The 20,300-nt window shown below is 43.4% G+C and overlaps 1 protein-coding gene and 1 long non-coding RNA gene across 5 annotated transcripts in view; one reads left to right on the top strand and one right to left on the bottom strand.

Annotated features, from left to right (window-relative positions):
- LOC147205369 (uncharacterized) overlaps positions 1 to 19,659 on the bottom strand; it is a 38,571-nt gene extending 18,912 nt beyond the window's left edge. The window contains exons 1-4 of one of the 2 annotated variants that reach the window (XR_015100956.1): positions 19,474 to 19,659; positions 11,603 to 11,679; positions 9,084 to 9,201; positions 8,369 to 8,493 (exon numbers count right to left, since the gene is read on the bottom strand). This is a non-coding gene — a long non-coding RNA (uncharacterized LOC147205369). Of the gene's footprint in view, positions 1 to 8,368; positions 8,494 to 9,083; positions 9,202 to 11,602; positions 11,680 to 12,080; positions 12,219 to 19,473 lie in introns of those variants that run through there. The other variant, XR_015100957.1, reaches the window with a different exon arrangement.
- The window catches only part of LOC147205370 (uncharacterized), a 46,485-nt gene that overhangs the window by 13,470 nt on the left and 12,715 nt on the right, over positions 1 to 20,300 (top strand). For 2 of the 3 annotated variants that reach the window (XR_015100955.1, XM_086111722.1), the window contains exons 6-32: positions 278 to 331; positions 1,128 to 1,181; positions 6,338 to 6,382; positions 8,424 to 8,477; positions 8,742 to 8,786; positions 9,127 to 9,180; positions 10,107 to 10,151; positions 11,628 to 11,681; positions 13,332 to 13,376; positions 13,472 to 13,525; positions 13,619 to 13,663; positions 14,420 to 14,473; positions 14,599 to 14,652; positions 15,131 to 15,184; positions 15,296 to 15,349; positions 15,425 to 15,478; positions 15,556 to 15,600; positions 16,172 to 16,225; positions 16,358 to 16,402; positions 16,504 to 16,557; positions 16,721 to 16,774; positions 17,014 to 17,067; positions 17,576 to 17,629; positions 19,058 to 19,111; positions 19,493 to 19,537; positions 19,833 to 19,877; positions 19,973 to 20,026. Coding sequence is in view for 2 of the 3 variants with exons in the window: in XM_086111722.1 (XP_085967848.1) it covers positions 278 to 331; positions 1,128 to 1,181; positions 6,338 to 6,382; positions 8,424 to 8,477; positions 8,742 to 8,786; positions 9,127 to 9,180; positions 10,107 to 10,151; positions 11,628 to 11,681; positions 13,332 to 13,376; positions 13,472 to 13,525; positions 13,619 to 13,663; positions 14,420 to 14,473; positions 14,599 to 14,652; positions 15,131 to 15,184; positions 15,296 to 15,349; positions 15,425 to 15,478; positions 15,556 to 15,600; positions 16,172 to 16,225; positions 16,358 to 16,402; positions 16,504 to 16,557; positions 16,721 to 16,774; positions 17,014 to 17,067; positions 17,576 to 17,629; positions 19,058 to 19,111; positions 19,493 to 19,537; positions 19,833 to 19,877; positions 19,973 to 20,026 (1,377 nt within the window). In the remaining variant the exon portion in view is untranslated. The remainder of the gene's footprint in view (positions 1 to 277; positions 332 to 1,127; positions 1,182 to 6,337; positions 6,383 to 8,423; positions 8,478 to 8,741; positions 8,787 to 9,126; positions 9,181 to 10,106; positions 10,152 to 11,627; positions 11,682 to 13,331; positions 13,377 to 13,471; positions 13,526 to 13,618; positions 13,664 to 14,419; positions 14,474 to 14,598; positions 14,653 to 15,130; positions 15,185 to 15,295; positions 15,350 to 15,424; positions 15,479 to 15,555; positions 15,601 to 16,171; positions 16,226 to 16,357; positions 16,403 to 16,503; positions 16,558 to 16,720; positions 16,775 to 17,013; positions 17,068 to 17,575; positions 17,630 to 19,057; positions 19,112 to 19,492; positions 19,538 to 19,832; positions 19,878 to 19,972; positions 20,027 to 20,300) is intronic. The other variant, XM_086111723.1, reaches the window with a different exon arrangement.

Below are 20,300 nucleotides of genomic sequence, written 5' to 3' on the forward strand. Positions count from 1 at the left end.
GCTGACCCAGAATGCACCGAGTAGTCCCGCTGCCCGAAAAGGGAGAAGAATGTTCCGCAGTCACTCCTTGAAACCTCCTTGGTGTAAACCGAGTTCCTGGAGGGCATAAATGGCCCGCACGCTCGTGTAAATATACCAAAAAGAAGGATGACCTCATTACTTGCTGATAGCGTGAATGCAAACAAAATGTCTCAGGGCTATGGGAGTGAGTGAGTGCTTTGGCGATGAAGAGAAAGCACAGTCACTGTAGAAAAATGACTCAATTTTTCTCTTCCAGGGAGAAAATGGTGATCCCGGTCTGTCTCTTGGGCAAGCCCCGGAAGGACAAAAAGTATGTAGCGCCTTCCAAAGAGATTGTCCAAGATACATGACATAGAGCAGCTTGCTGTCATTTTTTTTTTTATTCCATTGCAAAGAGCCCACTTGCTTGAAAATTATCATTCAAAACCGCTTAGCAGCAAACCAACATTAAGTGCAATCACGTATTTTGTACTTTTTTTTTTTTAAACAAAAATCAACTCATTCAAAATGTTAATATTAATGTGGTACTACTTTGTCTTATATATCATTCCAATTCCGTCCCCCAAAATTGATTAGGCTTACTCACATTGAAGTATTTGGCTGTATAAGACCCAGTGAAAGTGCAACTAAGACATGTCTGCCATCTAGTGGCTCATGGTGATATTACAACAAAGTCGGCAACCTCGGATTAAAATTTGGAGAGGAGGGAAAAATTTTGGATTTACCCAGGTTTTTTTAAACGGGATTTTTTTAAAACCTTCATTTTCTCAATTTTTTTGGTAAAAAGTGCATAGTAAATGCTTATTAGAGAATATGTTGGGGGTGTAAAATAAATAAATAAATAAATAATTCTGAAAAACCACTGGTCCCTTTGTGATCAGTTATTTCACCGATCAGCTTTTGGACTATACCCTTAGAATCTTGTATCCATAAATAAACAAACAAATGAATAAATAAATAATAAGGGCCACAGGTTGCTAAGGTATAGCCTTTTCTCGCATCTTAATTTGGGCAGAAGGTGAGGCATACAATCTTTATCCTCCGCAAAGAGCGGCTGATGTTTTTGCAGCTGGGTGGAGAATATGTGACCCACTTTGTTCTCGCAGGGAGAGCCTGGTGCCAAAGGCCATGCCGGACCGCCTGGCCAATCTGGGCGAAAGGTAGGACGCATCTGTTTCATCTCACAATCTGTTTAGGTTTGTGCAAGCAGGAAGGCATCTGTAACTTGTTACAGGACCATATGTGTGATATTGTGTCTTTTCAGCAGACATCTGATTAACAAGTCTTCTCCCTGCTCCTCCTCCTCCTCCCCTAGCCCTGATCTGATTTGGAATGACTATTTCAGAGCCAAAAAAAAATGGATGTTAGGCTTGTTGCTTGGAACGTGGTGCATCCAGCGGCACACCTGTGTTCTGGATTCACTGTACTTAGGACATCTGCAAGTCAGATTCCAAGCTCACGGTGTGATAGGCGCTTCATTTGACTCGGCGATATTAGCATACATTCCCTCAAAATTAGTTATCGGTCCAATTTTAGTGCCGTCCTCCACGCTTTTCGCTGTGATTCTTTGCATGCTACGTGTCAACCTGTCACAGCGATGATGATGAGCAGTGAACTCTTCTGTTCAAGACCTTGTGCTTTGGATTGTAGCCTTGGCCTCTTCCCGAAACCCTGGGATTCTGCTTTCTGGAATCCCACAACCTAAGTCATTTCCAATACTAACTTGTCCCCCCGGGTTATCCATTGATTTGTTTCCCAAATGGATAGAAAGGAAGTTGTAAACACCGACACCTGATGCGCAATATGCATCATACATTAGGAAGCGTTGAGCCACGCTACAGTCAAATACAGTCAGCGTTTAATGGACTGGTAAGGATTAAAATCAACATTATGGTGGCAATATTATTACTATATAATACATTACTGTAATAGACAGTGAAAAGCTTTGCCTTGGGAATTCTTTGCCAACTTAATGCTAACACATTATTAAAAACGCCATTGATCGCCTTAAGCATAACCATGATAGTCATGGTGTTATGACTCGATGAGAAACTCATATTTGAACACAAACATTAGAGAAAGACATCTACACACACAATAGCACAAGGCATGTATTCTTTATCCTCTGAAAAAAAAAGCGGCCAACTAATATTGCGGCTTACTGAAGCACTGAGAACAGGAGTGATTCTTCTTTGTGTCTGTATGACTGTATTGTACTGCCCGACTGTGGTCAAGGCGAGAACTCCAAAAGGAGCAGTGTAACGAATCCACTTGTAGCATTAAATCATAATGCATAACTCTTGACATTCTATTCACTTCGGTTCTGACTCTACATTTTTTAAAATGTTATTTTCCTTGTAAAAAAAAAAACACTCGGCAAACATTCCAGTTTTCTCGTGGGTGGGATTGGAGCAGATTCATGGCATTCCCGTTCATTTGAGATCCACGTGTTTTGAGTTACAAGCGTGGTCATTAAAGTGCTATCTAAAGGCACAACTGTACGAAATGGTTATCTGCGGTACAGCTGCACGCCGTCTGTCACAAGCACTGATTTGTGTGGTCGAGTTGACCAAAAAAAAAAAAAGGGGTACCCAAATACAGGGAAGCCGAGAGTGCGGCAGTCTCAAAATGTATTGATTTAAAAAATAAAAATAAAAAAGGCAAGCTAGCTGTGAAATAAAATCAAAATCACAAAAGTCGCACAAACTCACGACAAAAGTCCAGTGCAGAATGAATTTGGCCTAAATTTGTATCCATACACTATTATCGGCACATAAATTGCATGTATGATCCATCCAACTCATCTATTTTCCAAAGCGCTTCTCCTCATTGGGGTCGCCGCTGAGCTAGAGCCTTTTCTAGCTGCTCCGCACAAAATTGGCCAATTTCACCATAACAGCTATATAACCATCAAAAGAAAAGGCACGCTACATATGCACTGCCAAATCACATAAGTGGGCCTCGTTCAGCTCGCCAAATTCCCTATACCCTGGATCCAATGGTGCTCAACACCAAGAAATGAACGAGTGCTTTGCCTTAAACCCTCAAGACTCTCAGATGATCCCCACTGGCTGCGGCTGGAACGTTATGACCGTCGTCTCCAAATAATGTGAATGTAAATGTTTTCATATGTTTTTAAAAAATTTATTTTTATTTTTATGTGGGTTCTTAGAAACAGCAAGAAAACGATACTGGGCCTGTGAGTGCCAAAATTGTTGACATTCATCTGGCGGTATCGTCTTACTTTGGCGGAACCCGCCCTAAATTTACTTACTTGTGCAGCCAGAGTATCTCCTGAGATCTACAGTGACCCTGTTCAGGATGAGCGGTGTTGAAAACGGATGGATGGATGGATATTATCGTTTTGACGCTTTGACGAGCCACTACGTGCACCGTGTCGTGACTGATTAAATTGGATTCGAGTTGCATTTTTAATATATACGCCTGCTCTCCACAGGGATAAAGACTCCTTATCAATACACCAAAAAGGTCACAGAAAGGTCAGGGAGTCTGTCGGAAAAGCGCACACTCACATGATATGAATCATAGAAGATATCTAAATGTGTTATGCAATCAAATAGTGCTGCAGACTGTAACCAACCCTCCCGCCCCCCCTCGCCTCCCAAAAAAAACGTCTTCTTTTCCTCATGAGTCATAGAACATGTAGTCATGGGAAAACGCTGATCTACTTCCTAATTGTTTATGGTAATCTCTCTCTTGCAGGGCGTTGTCTGACAGTCTGGCTCAAGTCCGGACACATCTGGGTTAAACCTTGTCACGCGCGTTAAAGCCGCAACTGCAAATAGCGCATTAAAAATTCACGTTTGAGTGCAGTGACTTAAAGAGATGCAATCACCTCGCATCGAGGCCATCAGACACCTCATCGCACACAGCTGCACTCAACTAACTCCTTTTGCAAATCGTCTGGGTCATATTCCAGCTGCGGGTGCCAGAAAAGAAAAGAAAAAACAAAACAAAACAACTTTACTCAGCACGTTCTATTCAAATGTCGCAAAAATTCCATCACCTGCCCCTCATGTGGTTCATTCTCGTAGAGTCGATTATACTTGGATACATGAAAACACTTTAAGCTCAATCATCCTTTATCAATTGCAGGGGTATCAAACTCATTTTTGTCGCGGGCCACATTGTAGTTACAGTTTCCCTTGGAGGGCCGTTATGACCGTGAATTTTGTGAAACCATATCAATATTGAACCACCTCCACACATGGCAGACTATTGGAACTCTCGAAAAAATCTCTCGGTGTGAGTGTGAACGGTTGTTCGTCTCTGTGTGCCCTGCGATTGGCTGGCAACCTGTTCAGGGTGTCCCCCGCCTACTGCCCGAAGACGGCTGGGATAGGCAGCATTCCCTGCGACCCTTGTGAGGATAAGCGCGTTAGAAAATGAATGGATGGACATCTGTTAGCCACTGTCACATTATGCATTCGTGAACATTATCACGGAGCATAAGAACATTAAAAAAAACCCCCGAAAAAACTGCATTCATGATTCACTTCAAATGGATTGCACAAAAAGTTGAGTACAAATGAGACTTGAATAAGTGAAATGGTAGTTTCTGCTCAATTTGACTAATGAAGGGACTGACGACCAAACCAGCAACTGTCGGCACACAGCCAGTTCGTTCCTTCATACGGTCTTTTGATGAGCTTCACAATGTTTTCACCAGTCTTGCATTTAAAATTTTTTTGGGGGGGTGAAAAGGAATTATGTTGGGATATTCCGTGATTCATTTTGTTGAGAACATAAAATGTCAATGTTTTGTTTTTCCCTCCTCTCCAAAAAGTGTGCGTGCGCTGGATTGCATGGTTGTATGTGTCATCACCCTCAAATACAATGCGAGTTTGGGAGGAAGTCCCCCAAACTCCTTCGACAACAAAAATGACCTTCGAATTCCATCACTTAGCAGGAGTCACGCTCGGTAAAACGATGACCCACCGCAATTTCCCTGACATCTTTATGCCGATTCTTTTTTTTTTAATCTCTTTGGCCGACCGGCTGTCTCGGGGCCAGAGAAAGCCCCTCTGTCTCTCCAGGGAATGTAAAGGTTGCCTGGGAGACAGTCAGCGCTGTAAAGTGACACTTGTGTGGAGTATTAGCAGTTCTGGGCTGCACTGGAAAAGAGGAAAGGAAGCACTTAAGATGTGATTCTTTGTGGCGAAATAGCACGCTCGCAAATTTAATTTGCTGAGTACGCATTCTAAGCCCTTTTCTTTTTCAAAAGGTTTCTTACGGTATGTGTACGATCGTCTGCTGACTAATCTTGATTGTGGTTATTTGGTTTCCTCAGAAGAACTCATTTACACCGCCCGATTTTTAAGTCAAAGCAGACTGAAAAATAAAATCATCACGCCTTTGACTGTCAAAGCCTTGATGGTGGATTAGAATAAAGTTTAGATCCTCCCAAATGGGTTTGTTGCATCACCGGGTATTAAGACGGTTATAATCACTTGAGTGATTAATGAAGTGTTCGGAATTAGCTCGATGGTGCGGAGCAGACCGAATCGTGTCTTGAAGCTAATGTTCGCAAAATGGAGTGCAGCGCTGTTGAGATGACATCAGCTATGCCGAGTTGAAAGATGGCCGCGAGAACTCCTCTGAAAAGTTTGAAAGCTCAACTAAAATATATTCATTCACTCACTCATTCATTTTCCGATCCGCTTTATCCTCACAAGGCCGGGGGTGCTGGAGCCAATCCCAGCCGTCTTCAGGCAGGAGGCGGGGGGACACCCTGAACCAGTTGCCAGCCAATCGCAGGGCACACACAGACGAACGACCATCCACACAATAATTTTGCCATGATTCAAAATTGGAAATGTCCCGCATGTCACAACAGTGCAGCCTCACAGTTTGAATTTGGAACGGGAAAGACCGGGAACTTTTTGGTTGAGCTTCACATTGTGGGAATCTTAAGAGATTTGGAAACGTTGGATCGGTTCCAACCGGTAAAGAAATGCGGATGGAGTCAAACGGTGAAAATTGGCAAAATAATGATTAAAAAAAGAAAATTCACTCGGAACATCATCAGGGTTGTACGATTGACCACTTTTCGAGTGTTTGAAGACGGGAACGACTCTTCTGTCACAATGCAAGAACGAAATTACTTTGAAATGCTGTCTAAGCGTGAGACGGCTCACTGAGCCAACGGGAAAAGTCATATCTGTGCATATTTTATTGGCAGTGCTCTGCTCATTTTATCAGGAAATAGAAACATTGGGGAAATTCCAAAGCGCATAGTTCACTTACATACCGTCTCACCAATTTTTTTGTTTTTTTGGGGGGGGGGGGTCAACAGGGGCAAAGAGGTCATCCTGGCCCTGCTGGTCTGCCTGGGGAACCTGTGAGTATTTCTTTTTCCTTATTTTTCTTCCTCGTGTACACATAATGAATTTTAACAGCTTAACTGATTTTGAGAACACGGCCGAACCCACGCATAAGTCGGAAAAAAAATCATGAAGTGCGTGCGTACTGATTTTCTGAGGCCTGATTTACTGAAGTGTGCAAAAGACACAAAAGGCACAAACTTGACTCCCTGCGTAACGGGCGCAACCGGGAGTGCATCTGCCAAATGTGCGAAATTGCCGAGCAGTTCATTTTGTGCATTGTGGGAGGAGCATATGCAAATGCTAACAGGAAGTAGCATGTCGAAGTACAAACCAGCACAAGAGGTGGTGCCTACGTAGAGCCGACAGAGAGAACTTTTACTCTTCTGTAAACATTTTTGAAATACCAGAAACAAAAACGATCACGCTGGAAGGAGGAAAAAAAAAAAGATAATTATTCGGGACAACTTAAACAGGAAAATGCCTCAATCAGGCCCGAAGTACGAACGTGTGGAGTGCTTCTCGCATTGTTTATTTATCTTTTTAAGTTAAGTTGTGAATATACTCCAAAACTCACTGCGCGGTCTATAAAAATGAAAAATTATTTGTCAATACAAAGCAGGATGCGAGCGGGGATATTAAGCGAGACACATCAGCTATCAGTTGTTCAGGAATCTTGGCGGGGGAGAGAGAGAGAGAGAGAGAAAGAGAGAGTCACTGCTGGCAAGCACACAAGTGGGCTAAATCGGTCGGACACCAGAGGCTAGTTGCAGCACTCCCACACTCCCAAATCTTGTGCAATCTCCCTTGCTAATTAGCTTCCTTCCTGCCTGCTAGCTTTGGATGCACATGTGAGCGACATGCTGACGCCTTTGAATTGGATGCATGCAGACGACAGGTTTTGTCGTCTTTTTGCTTGATTTCAAATGAAGTGCCATTATTGTGCAGAGCGTAAAATCACATTCAGGACTGCGCCAGCCATAATAAATGGGAGCAATGTTGCTTTGAAATCCTAATAAAAATCATGATTTATTTTAAAAAATAAAATAAAAAATTGGATTCGTGGCCAGAATGACATCCTGGCCCTCCCCAGGCAGCACTCGAATCTTTAATTTGATGTTAGAGGGATTGTGTAATCAATTTTAAATAGCTTTTTTTGACTCAACTGACGAGCGATTATCACATTCCTTATTTTTACTGAACAATGAATGGTTTGTCGTTCCAAAAATGCACTCGGTGTTTTATTTGTTGTTGTTTTTTTTTTTACATCATACAATATCATTTCGCTCTTTTTATTGCACATAAATGATTCCGCTTCAGCTGCACTTGTGGCTATTTAATAAGAAAACATTTCAAATTTAGTAAACAGTACAGCCCGTTTTGGGATTCTTCATGGAACTCCTTCATCAAGTCATCTTCTTTGGAAGTTTGCGGTTAATTTCAACAGGATTCCCAGCAGATTTTGCTGCGGAGAATTCGTCTGATTTATGGGGTAATATTTGAATTTTAATTGCAAAAGTATTCATCACAAATAATCTGTACGTAGCGCAGATGAATTCCACGTTATTGTGCACGTTAAAGATCAAACGCTGTTCATCATATTGGCACGTTATTATCTTTGTAAAGGCAGAATATTTGAATCGGGTGTATGTATTTTTTTATTTATTATGTGTATGTCTTTCAACTACGGTAAACTGAAGCATTACACCAATGCTTGTTTTTTTTTCATTTTTATGGGCAGTGATCACAGACCGATGTCAAATTATACTGTAGCGTAGTCGCCCTTCACTCAGCCTTTCAAGTGTGACGCCGCCTCGGGCGACATTGGCTCGCTCGACTTTAACAACACGGCATTTACGATGCCATTTGCATGTCGATCCCTAACGGCTGCAATTGTTTTATTCTCATAAGACCTTTTCCATCCCGTTCCTCCAACGAGTGTGGCTCCAACTCAAAACACACACGCTCGTTAAATAAGAGGATGCTTCCTTCCTCGGATTTACCTCCTTCCTCGTGTCTCCTTTGCGCTGATATCTCTTTCATTTCTTCTCTCCAAAGGGCAAGCGGGGAGCAGACGGAAGCCCCGGGGTCAAAGGTTATCCTGGCAGGCAGGTGCAGTGAATCTAGTCTTGCAGGGTTGGTTGAGCAGGGCCACACACACACATACGCGGGCACACGGAAACACACACAAAGGGCATCATCATCATCATGCATTGTGCTCTTAAGACGCCTAATTCTCACACACACACAGACACACACAAGGTAAAGCAACGACTCCCCCCAAATGCTTTCATCAACTGAAATATGAAATTGCTCGACAAATTCAGTCGGTTGGATCCACAAACACACGTTGGTGATATTTTGTTTTCCATTCAGGGTTTACCCGGGCCTAAAGGTGAGCCGGGGCCAAAGGGAGTCAAGGTGAGTTCAATGCCAGGATCAAACACACAATGAGTCCATTAAGATGCATTTTACTGTCATGGAATTTACGCGGGTGTGCCAGGATCGACTTGAATGAGGTCCTTGTATAACGTCTGTTTCTCCACCGAGCAGGTCGGGCAGAAAGGTCATCGGAGATTCTTGACGCGAGGGTATGTGCCCTTGGACTACATCGTGGAAGCCAGCACCATGCAGTCCATGGGCATATACACTGGCCTCAAGACCTCGCTCGTCTTGAACAGCATCTAAAAATTACCAGCCAAAGATGCGCTTCCTTACTTGTGACGTTGCCCAAAGTTTCTGCTGTCCTTAATCTCTTCAGGGGCCGATCGGTATCCCGGGGCTCTTTGGCCGGCCTGGTCTTGATGGCGAGAGAGTGAGTGTCTGTGGTATTGCGCTGAAAGAACCAAGAGATTAAATTCACACATTTCCAATTCGTTCGATTGCACAGGCAAGTTCCAGAGTTGCAAAATTAGCCCAGCCCCCCGCTAGGAAATTGGATTGAGTGAGATCCAAACATTTTAAACGCCTTCTGAATCGATTTTGCACGAATGAACGAGGGTCGGTCCTCATTTGCTACAGCACAGGATGTGTTTTTATATGTATTTATTAATTTTTGTTTCCCCAAATTCTGAACCATTGGCCTAAGATTTTGGCTCGCGTAAAAGTGCATTGTCATAATTAATCATAATTAAGACGTTGGACACAGTCACTACCTGGTGTGAGCAAGTCGATCCTTTTTCAAAGAACCCTAAAAAAAAAGTACGGTGTTTCATGATTTTAAAAAAATGTATATATATAGGTATATATATATATATATATATATACAATTTTTTTTTCACATCCAAAAATGTGTAGACATTAAAAAAAGATGCTATTCATACAAACATAATATATTTGATTGACAGTTTACTTGTTCAGCACGATGTAGTTTCCTCTTATTTTCTCTTGACATGGATTATTATTATTTTTTTAATTTAGCAATGTGACATTGTGCACAGTTAAAACATGAACGCGGCACTTAGACATAATACTACTTAAAAACGACTTAAAAAGAATTCTCTTATTGCCCAATTAGGTAAGATAGTACTCAGATGTTCAAAAACAAGCATTTCGAAATAATCAATTGCAAATGCGTTGCACTTCAAAGTGAAATACAACTGAACAAAATGGAGTGTACCATTGTTCTTTTTTTTTTTTTAAATAAATAAATGGAATCCCTTGCAAAATTAAATTTTGTGATTCTTTCACATAACACAAAAGGGAATCCATTTTGCTCACTTGTTTGTTTGTTTGTTTCAGGGAATTCCGGGCGTTCATGGGAGGAAGGGCGAGATGGGTAGGCCGGTAAAGTTTTCTCTCAACACACTTTTCATCATCCTCATTTTCCAGAGCATCATTTTAGTCAAGCCATATTGTCAAGCTTTGTGAACCGATCACCTCTCGCAAACATCGCAAGCGCGCGTGTCTCTTTCACGACGAGGCGAAGAATGCCGAGAATGTTTTTATTGTACGGTCCTTTGCTTTTGTTTTTCAAGTGAAGTTCAAACACGCTTTTCCTGCAGTTTGAAGACAATGTCGGAAACGCAGGACGTCGTGCTTGTTTTTTCATTTGCATACTTTGCTAATACCAAGTGTCAGTTGTGGTTTTGGCCCCACGGCGCAAAGCAAGCCGCACGCCAGGCAAAATCTATCGTCGATGGCGCCGGGAAGTCACTCTTCCATCCGCGAGGGCTTACATGGAAAATGGCGAGACCGCCGGTGAGCGCTCGTGTCAGCGTAATGGGTCCCGGCGGGCGAGTCGGGCCGCGCGCTTTGGCGCGAACGCGGCGGCCAAAACGTCGGCCTCATCGTCGCCTTGCCATGAGTTATTTCTCTCTCCCAGTGAGCTCATTTGCTTTGCGTAATGTACTTGGTTTTCCTTTCCCCGAGTCAGCAGAAGTGACTGGCTTGCGCGCAAGCGCGGACATGTGCACGGTAGATGTGCCATTCTAAAACAATCAGGCTTATTTTACGCTCAAATCTGCTGCTCATTAAATCAAGTGTCCAAATTAGAAACCGGCTGGAGTTTTTTAGGCGGATCCTCACATTTAAGAATTTTTTTTTTTTTAAACGCTTGCCAATTTGTTAAAGACTTGCATGTGTTTCTGATCAAACCAAGACGTTTATTGGCATTTCTGGAAAGAGGCAACATTTTCCACATTTCCTGTGGGCTTCATGTTGCACCAATTACCGCTTATTGCTTGATGCACATCAGCCAAATGTTCCAGATCAGATGCACGAAGAAAGTCGAAGAAAATAAAAAAAATATCTTTTTAGAAATGAACTGAACCTCAGTCACCAAACAGAACACAATACTGTACCTTTTTTGTTTTTTGGGGTTTTTTTTCCCCTCTTGGTCATCATTCTCGTCTTTCGCAGACGTGTGCGATGTTTCCTTGTGATGTGCGTGTTTACTTTGGCATGCTGATGTGCATGCATCTTTTTTGGGGGTGGGGATTGGGGGGGTGAGGGTTCTGCCTTCCTAATGGAATCAGCAGCACCAGCCACAATTTTAAAAAAAACTGCACAGTATTTCATGGCTGAAAGGGCCAAGGAGTTTTATTTGACCATGCGGGCAAGTCGGACGCGCACGCTATTGAAATTTCCTGCCAGTCTGTCAGAAATGAAGCATGGGGAGCGCATCTGATGGGATCTGCTCGGATTTAAATTGAACACGTCTTAACACTGAACGCGCAGTTGAATGAAACCATAACAGCAAGACAATGAAAAAGCCAGTCGGTTCCCCCTCTACTTACATAACGACCTCGTCTGTCTGCTTAGGGATTTCCTGGCGACTTTGGAGAAAGAGGCCCCCCTGGTCCCGATGGCAACCCTGTAAGTACACGATGGCAAAGCTTCATGGATGATGTAATCCGTATACTGCACCCTTCACGTTGATAAAATGCACCGAGGGAGCAGGACTGTTCAAAATACGGTCCATGATAGGCATCCATCGCTCTGATTTTGTTTCTCCTCGTGAGAGTCACAAACAATCCCAGGGCACACATCAACAAACGGCCTCCGATTTATGAACAATCCGCAGTCTTCAATGAACTTAACATGCATCGTTTTGGTTCAAACTCAGAACCTCTCGACTGTAAAGCAGACGCGCTTGCTGCAAGGTTGAACACTTATAGAACCTTAACTATGCAGAGCTGTGTTTGAACATTTTACCATTCTTAGCAGTCATACAACTGTATCAATAGAAAGAAAAGAAGAACAAAAAAAAAGCACCTTCAATGCGTCGGATTGCTGTGGAATTGTACAAAGCCAGCCACTCTCAGTGAAGATTGTTGTTCTTTTCTCTTTACAATTCCTCGTGGAGGCTGTTTCTTTTTTGGGAATAGGTGTTGCGATACAGTCACAAATCGCCAAAGAAAACCTCCTCAAATGCGTGCAGAGCTAATTCTTTGATGCTCGCTGATCTTGGATCTTCTCAGGTGTGCTGGAGGCCGTTTGGAGTTTGGTGCAAGTTAAGAAGAATATTGGACAACCTCGGGGGAGTTTTACGTTAGCGCTTCCACTGTACTTGAGGGGAAAAAAAAACAGTCGTGTCCTTGTTTTGACACAATTGTCTTCGAAAAGTTGGAAAGCACAACATTCATGTGTGGATAAAATCCCCAACAGACGGGGTTCCCGCTCAGGCCACTGGAATAACAGAATCCTAATTGGAAGAATGGTTGCCATTCGAGCAGTGACACTCATCGTATGCAGTGATGCGATGTCACTTGGGTTGCGAATGTGACCTGGCTACCAGATTTGGCTCTTCGGAGTCTCTGCGGTTCTGCTCAGTGGTTGAAACAATACTTGTGGGATTGACTTCTTTGGTCGGCCATCTGTGGTCCATCAAGGGGGAAGGACACTTGTGGAGATGAGGAATGGGGCCCCTTTGTTGGAATTAGCCGACAATGCTATCGGGCCAAACTGCCTGGTTGTTAAGCATTACGGTCAGTGCAAAGATGTTCCAACTCAGAGACCTGAATTGAGGGCACCATTCCTGAGTTCCGTAACGTGGTTTATCCGAGCTGGGACCAAATTCCTCTGTGGACGTTCAGTCTTATGTAGTCCCGATACCACAACGCTCTCATTCGTCCAAAGCGAAAGGCAGCATCCTAAGTTTTATTTCTCAGGATTGCCTGCCATCGCCTGAGATCTGCCCAACCAGGCCTCATTTCCCATCTGGAGCAGGAAGTAGGTCACGTTTGGCTGCTTTCATCTCCTGTTGTCCTTTGGAGAACTGGAGGAGGTGACGGGAAGGCCACGCTGGGCCGCTTGTCATCCATCCCTCCGCCGAGTTGGGAGAGGATGTGGACATGGCATGCGAGCACAGGGGTTGATCACCAGGACAACAGAGGTCTCTGTGTGTCGCGCGCCAAGTGCTCAGGCAGCAGCGGGCTCAACCGAAACAAAACACCTGCGCAGAAATGCAGTAGATTAACTTGCGTAACCTTGGGTCTAATTTCGTCTTTCCCTTTTGTGTTTAAGGGCGACTTTGGAGCTCCCGGCCCACACGGAGTTCCTGGTCTTCTCGTAAGTATTTCAACTGGCCTAGCAGACAGTTTGACACTTGGAGATTTGAACTGTGGGGTTTTCTTATCTGTCTTTTGTGCGCGTTGTTTGTTAAGGGCGAGATGGGTCCTGCTGGCATTATGGGTTTACCGGGACCTCCGGGACTCAAGGTAAACGCTGCAACGAGTCTCCGTGGTGATGAGATGTGGAAGGAGCACACTTTGGCTTGTTATTTCTGAGCTATTTGTCTTTTTGCTTCCAAGGGTGTGTCGGGAAACACCGGTGAACCTGGACTGAAAGGTGATCAGGTGATCTGCACATGTACTTCTCAGACTATTAGTCCTCAAAAACCATTAAACCGGCCTAGTTTGCCAAATAACCGTAGGTACGTGATTATTTATTAGCCATGTTATTTGGTGTGTTGGACAGTGCCGCCGGATTGCTTTTATTGTTCGTAAAATGGCTCCTGTAATATGTCTTGAAAAGCAACCACAATAGTCTTCCATGCATCAGTCGATATTTTTAAAAGGTACCAATTCAGCTAATGAACTTGACAATGTTTCGTTCAAGCAAGACAGACATACAGATGTCTTTGACATCTTTGATGACTTTCACAGAGTTTCAGCATGTACCCCTATTGCTTTGCAACCACAGAATGACCATGCGGTATCTGAGGTGTTGTCAAATCACCGTTATCTAGTCGTTTGCAACTAGTTTTACAGTGGCTGTGATTTATGCTTTGTAATGTATACAGCATATTTGGCAGTGAAGAGTTATGCGGGTTGTGGCGAGACACTGCCCCTTAAAGCGCTAGTTGTGGTGCGTTGTGGTCTACGGTCACTTTGAATTGATTGACAGACCGTGGCTAGCGCTGACGTGAAACCACGGTTCCCATCGGACATTTTGGCAGGCTGTAAAAAAACGTAAACTCTATAATTGCACGTGAAACAGGCTTGAAATCCTGCATTGATCTTGGGTTGGATGACTAAAACAAGTCTTTCGCTGTGCTTTTAATTGTTTTTAATGGTTGCTGTCGTTTGTGTCGTGTATGTTTTGCTTCTCAGGGTGACGTCGGTTTGCCAGGGGAACCGGGAGAGGCGGGTTTCAAAGGGGACAAGGTAAGCTTGCCCAATTTAAGGCCCGCTAAGTTCGTGGTTCAATTCGCTCAATCCTTTTAATAGTGTCAACATGTTCCAAGAGAGTTAATGGTAGCCTTGTTTACGCGAAACTTGTACTTTCACAGGGTTTCCACGGGGCACCTGGTACACCAGGACCATCTGGAATTCCAGGACCACAGGTGAATCCCTTAGTTTGGTAACACTTCCTCATCAAAAACTGAAAGGTGTTTTCTCGCTGCATTGATTTCTGAACACTTGGTGAATGGCGATGCTTTGCCAATGACAAACTAATAACCAAAGCATATGTTGGAGGAAAAAGACTTTTACATGCAGTGCTGGTACAAGTCTGACCTCATTTTACAACATGGTCTGGGAGGTTTTTGTTTTATTTTGCTGACAAAAAGGTACGCCAAGGCCACTTTTCTGTGCTGATATGCCACACAGTAGTAGTCATCACACCTTGGAGGCTGGTCTGGTCTCTGTCATTTAAACGACTTGATCTTTTTAAATGTGCAACGTATACCTTTAGAGTGGGGTAGAGTGATATTTACCATACTGGGAGGGTCTACTGGAGTATATACTGTTCATGGGTCAGATCCGCTTGCTTTTGGGTCAGACTGTTAGGATGTCTTTCGTGATTATCTTCATACTTTTTAGGGTCAACCCGGTGAAAAAGGCCCAGATGGTTCGGCCGGCCCTCCTGGCCTCGAGGTAGGACGTGTTTCCGTCATGTTTTGAACAAAGCAACATGAATGCATCATGGAATAAAATCACGAATGACAGTGTAATAGCATCGATTTGGCTTCACGGGGATCATTCTAGGGTTTTCCGGGTGACATCGGCCCGCCGGGTCAAAATGGTCCAGAGGGGCCAAAGGTCGGTATCGTGTAAATATCAACAAACGGTGTCTAAAATGTGGCGAAAGTTGATTTTTGGTGTTGTCGATCCCAGGGTAGGCAAGGCGCCCGAGGGTTTCCTGGTCCACAAGGAACACCTGGACTCGATGTGAGAAACACCCACTCGGTTGATCAAGAATAGATGGCCGTGTCTTCCGCTCGGTTTTGATACTTTATGCTCAACAGGGTGATGAGGGGCCAATCGGGCCAGCTGGGCCAGCAGGAATTGAGGTGAGGGCAGGCTGGACGAAACCAATCACAATCGGTTGACCCAATTTTTGATGTCGCTTATCCTTTGAAGAAGTAAGTCAATCCTGATCAGGTTTACGTTGGAACAAAAGGGTAGTACGAACAATTTCCACCAATAAGTAATACGGGAACAGTGTCGACTTCTCAGGCGTGACTCATTGTATGTCTCTTATTGGTTTCTTCCCATTTTACTGTAACTGCACTACTCTGTCATCTTCCGTTGCCTGTTTTCAGTCAACCAATCAGTCGTGAGCCTAACTTGCAATGCAAACCAACTGCGATGTCATTAGTTTCACCGAAACGAGGCACGGCTGACAAAGACCAGATGGATTTTAGCACCGTGGGAGTAAAATAACTTGCGTACATTGCCTTCACATTGAGTTGAAATAGAAATGTCCAAGGCTCTGAGGCTCTGTTTTACATTCAAGATTCAAATGTATTTTGCTACGCAATGGTAACCAAATCAACCGACAACGTCCACTCGAGTGGACGCGTGCTGAGTGTTTTCTCATTCCACAGCACATTCTCTGTGTCACTTTGACTTTGTGTTCAGGGCAGGCCGGGGAGGCAAGGATTCCCTGGACTTACAGGCCTGGACGGAGTCAAGGTCAGAAGGACAGAGCATACACAAACCGAACTATCTCCCGGCTTCTCTTTGGCTATAATGCCCTCATGATCAGCATATGTATACATTTTCCTTGAACACGCTCACAAATGAGACACACTTTACATTCTGTAGGGTGAGATTGGGATAACCGGAGAGGTCGGGAATCTAGGCGAGAGGGTAAAATTTCTTTTCTACTGGTGAACCTCAGCACGTCTTCGTTTACTTTGCAAAGCTGGGATGTTCGTGTGAGGAACAAAAGAAGTGTTCTTTTCTTTTAGGGTTTGCCTGGCTTCATCGGGACGACTGGCGCGACGGGCCTTGCAGGAGAAATGGTTTGCTTGTTTTTTTTTTCTTTACTCATTACATATTTTGCGACCCAGGCTTAGTTTGAATCAGTTTGCTGTCCATCATTTGGGACAAATAAAAAACAATAAAGTATTTGTCTGACTTCAATGTAGATACTGTACGTTATAATTACGATGTGCCCTTCCACAGGGTGATCGTGGGAAAGTGGGCACTCCCGGACCACCGGGAGAATCGGGGCCGATGGTAAGTCTTGGAGTCTTGTCCCGAGGGCACTCAGTCCTTTGTGAGCTACGTGCGGCTTAACGCTTTCATGCGCCCTGTAACCCGATAACATGATAAGCCGTCCACTGTAGTAAGCACTGTGCCTGATAGGGTTGAAGGGAATGTGATGATGTTCATTCAGCCAGGCAGATTGAGACCCTTTAATATTGATGTCCAACATGTTGTTCGTGAGTCGCTGCAGTTTCACTTTGTTCTTTCAGGGTCACACTGGAATACCCGGAGAGACTGGGCCTCCTGGGGCAGAAGGGATCCCAGTAAGTCAGCCCCACCTTCATCCTCAAAACCAGGGGTGTCAAACTGTCGCGGGCCTGATTTGAGTTACAGTTTCCCTTAGAGGGTCGTTATGACTGAAACCATATTAAGAAGTCAAGCATAACGGTTTATTCACCTATTGTTTAAGTCACTGTAATGAGGGGTTTATTTATTGCAAATGAGAATTTGAAATGCTGGTCGAGATTTTAGCAAGCATCATGAAAGTTGCCATCTTTGATTTGCTTTCGCGGGCCACATAAAATGATGTCAGGGGCCGGATCTGGCCCCCGGGCCTTGACTTTGACACATTGCTCAAAACCATTGATGGGTTTGTGATACGTTGAATTATTTCAATGGGTTTTCTTTTCGATTACGATGCATGCATGCATGTCGTGTGATTTTTGAGATGAGAGCTGGAGCTTATCCCTGATCAATTTGGGGTACATCTTGTACTGATTGCCAGCCAATTTCAGTATTGACAGTATATATCCTGGATATTGCTATTTTTAGGGCCCAACTGGCTCACGGGGATCAGGTGGCACCAGAGGACCCAAAGGCATTGAGGTAAGTAACTTAGTTTGGCTTGGAAAAAAACCCAGTTGACATAGCTTTTGCAGATATATTGCAAATCTGCAATAAAATCGGAGATTCACGCATGTCACCGGACATTGATATTGTGCCTGCCAAAACATACTCACGACTCTCCTCCATAAAGGAACTGGGTCAGTGATATACTGTCAGAAACATGTGGTGTGGAAAGGAGAGGCGGTTGAGTGCAAAGTTTATTGCCTTTGCCGTCATTCAACTGATCAAATGAGACGGCCGCACTGGATGAACAATTGAACACGAGCGCGGATAATGAAGGCATTTCATTTTGGAAATGAGTTTAACAATCCTCCCCTGACATCACAAATGCAATATCTGATCACCATAATCGTTGAAAATTACATTCAGTCCCTGGAAATTGGAATTTAAACACCCATCTCCTTAATACGCTGCCTGATGAAAATCCTCATTAAAAGTTCCCCATTTGAAGAGGCCACTGGTTGTCTGCACGCGACTCGTTTCTTTGCTTTTTAGCTGTTGTATGTATGAAGGGTGATGTTTCCTTAGTATCGTGTCTTTGACTTCAGAGGTTCGTGAGCCATCAGCATTTGACAACTTAGGCTTCGTACTTTCTGTTAGCATATTGCCCATGGCTAGCGGCACTTTCCGAACCTTTGTGGTCATCGCACTGCTCCAATTCAAAGCACACTCGATGATCTCCGTGGCAAGTTTCTCGCTTAAAATGGAAGATTATGACACTCGACAAACTGAAGTATCCAAAGATAAAGCTTCATCAGTCTCTGAAGCGTCCACTAAATCAAGCGTTTGGTGATGATGATTTCCAGAGCGGCACTCGCCTGCTCCAGGAGTTTGACGTTTCCATCAGCGGTGGTCGTAGCAGGCCTTCCGCTGAACGGGAACGAACATATCCTGTCCTGAGAAACTTGCCATGGACAGTGTAAATTGCACTACGCCTTTGAGCAGCGCGATGGCCACAAAGTTGATCAAACTTGTGCTGAACTGCAGCTGGGGGAAGAAAAGCTTCTTGCCAGGTGGTTGCTTTACAACAGTGTTACAATACCAATGCGATATTTATGGGCAATGTATCAATGGTGACGTTTCACACTTCAAAGGTACAACAAATCCCCGTCACGGAGAGATGGCGTTATGCACGGAGAGATGGCGTTATGCACTAGAATGTAGATTTCAAAAATAAACACAAACTTCATTTGAGAGTCTCTATTATGGGCAAAGTTGTTTAAAAAAAAAAAAGTCTGTCTCCAGGGTTCGACTTCATGGGGGCGTCCAGAATGAGGATAAATTGCTTTCACTTCAATTACTCAGTGTTTGAAACCGCACCAGCGAACGTGAAAGTCGTTATTTTTCTCTCAATGTTTAGGAAGGATTTTTTTTTAAAAAAACAACTTTTTCTTTTCTTTTCTTGAGGGTCCGAGGGGTCCTGATGGCATCGTCGGGGAAGATGGTCCTGCTGGACTAAATGTGAGCACCTGAACAATTGTCCAACATTCTTGAAATTTTGGTTTCAAGTGTTTGTTTCTTTGCTGATGCTCTTATTTTTGCCTTTCAAACTCCATTCGGAAAGTGCGGCTCTTGAACTGGACACATCAGAATTGCTCCACTTGCATAAACATTTTGTCCGTAGAGACAAAGAAAATCTAGCAAAAGTAAAAACAAAAGAGCTTTTTTTTCATCAGTTTTTTTTTTCATGTCATTGATTATTCTTAACATCTGAAGAACTTTATTCAGGAAAGCTCTTTGTTGGAGAAGTAAAATACAAGTTTTAGCACTTGGCTCGCTGCATCGGTTTGATTTTTTTGGGAGGCGGAAAAAAACAAAATCACCTGAATCTGTTCTTTGCAGGGCCCTGATGGTCCGCCAGGAAAGACAGGCATCCCTGGCCATGAGGTACAGTGTATGAAAATAAAAAAAATTCAAAAATTCAAAACAATATACTGTTGCCGTTGATATATATTTTTTGTATGTTACTTTGTACAAAATATAAAAGGTAGTTTGTTACATTTCACAGACAAGGCCATGACACACATGGTAATTGGCTATTTTGAGCCTGAATGATGGTTAAAAAATTGTAACAATTTTCCAACTCCTGAATTACAGTATAGTACATATACAGATAAGAAATTAAATACATAATTAAAAACATTGCTGACAAGAGCACTTATTTTGCCTTATTGTGTTGCAGGGAAAGCTTGGCGAGCCCGGTGAAGCTGGGCTGAATGGATTTCCGGTACGTGACCATTCTTAACTGGTATTAATTACTGCAGACCTATTTTTTTATTTTATTTTTTTGAAATTAGTTAATAGTATGGTGCTTTATTTTAGGGGATACAAGGGCACTCTGGCCCTCCAGGGGACAAAGGACTTGCTGGGGATGCCGTGAGTCATATTTTCATCAACTGTCATCAGTCTGCCTTTTTTTTCCTTTAGATTTCTTTGTTCCAAGATAAGAATCATGTGCCTTAGTAATATGATTTATGGTATTTGGTCACTGTCTTTATGTTGCTGTCATAAAAACGTTGTGAACCGCACATATATTATTTAAAGGCAAATGAGTCACTTTGTAACTTTCACACAAGTGTCGAAATTCCCACTAACTGAATGTTAACACTCACTTAACGTTTGACAGTTTGCCCCGTTATATTGCTGCTAT

The sequence above is a fragment of the Hippocampus guttulatus genome, chromosome 5, assembly GCF_054856545.1.
Source record: "Hippocampus guttulatus isolate MCC_2025c chromosome 5, RoL_Hgut_1.0, whole genome shotgun sequence".
NCBI lineage: Eukaryota > Metazoa > Chordata > Actinopteri > Syngnathiformes > Syngnathidae > Hippocampus > Hippocampus guttulatus.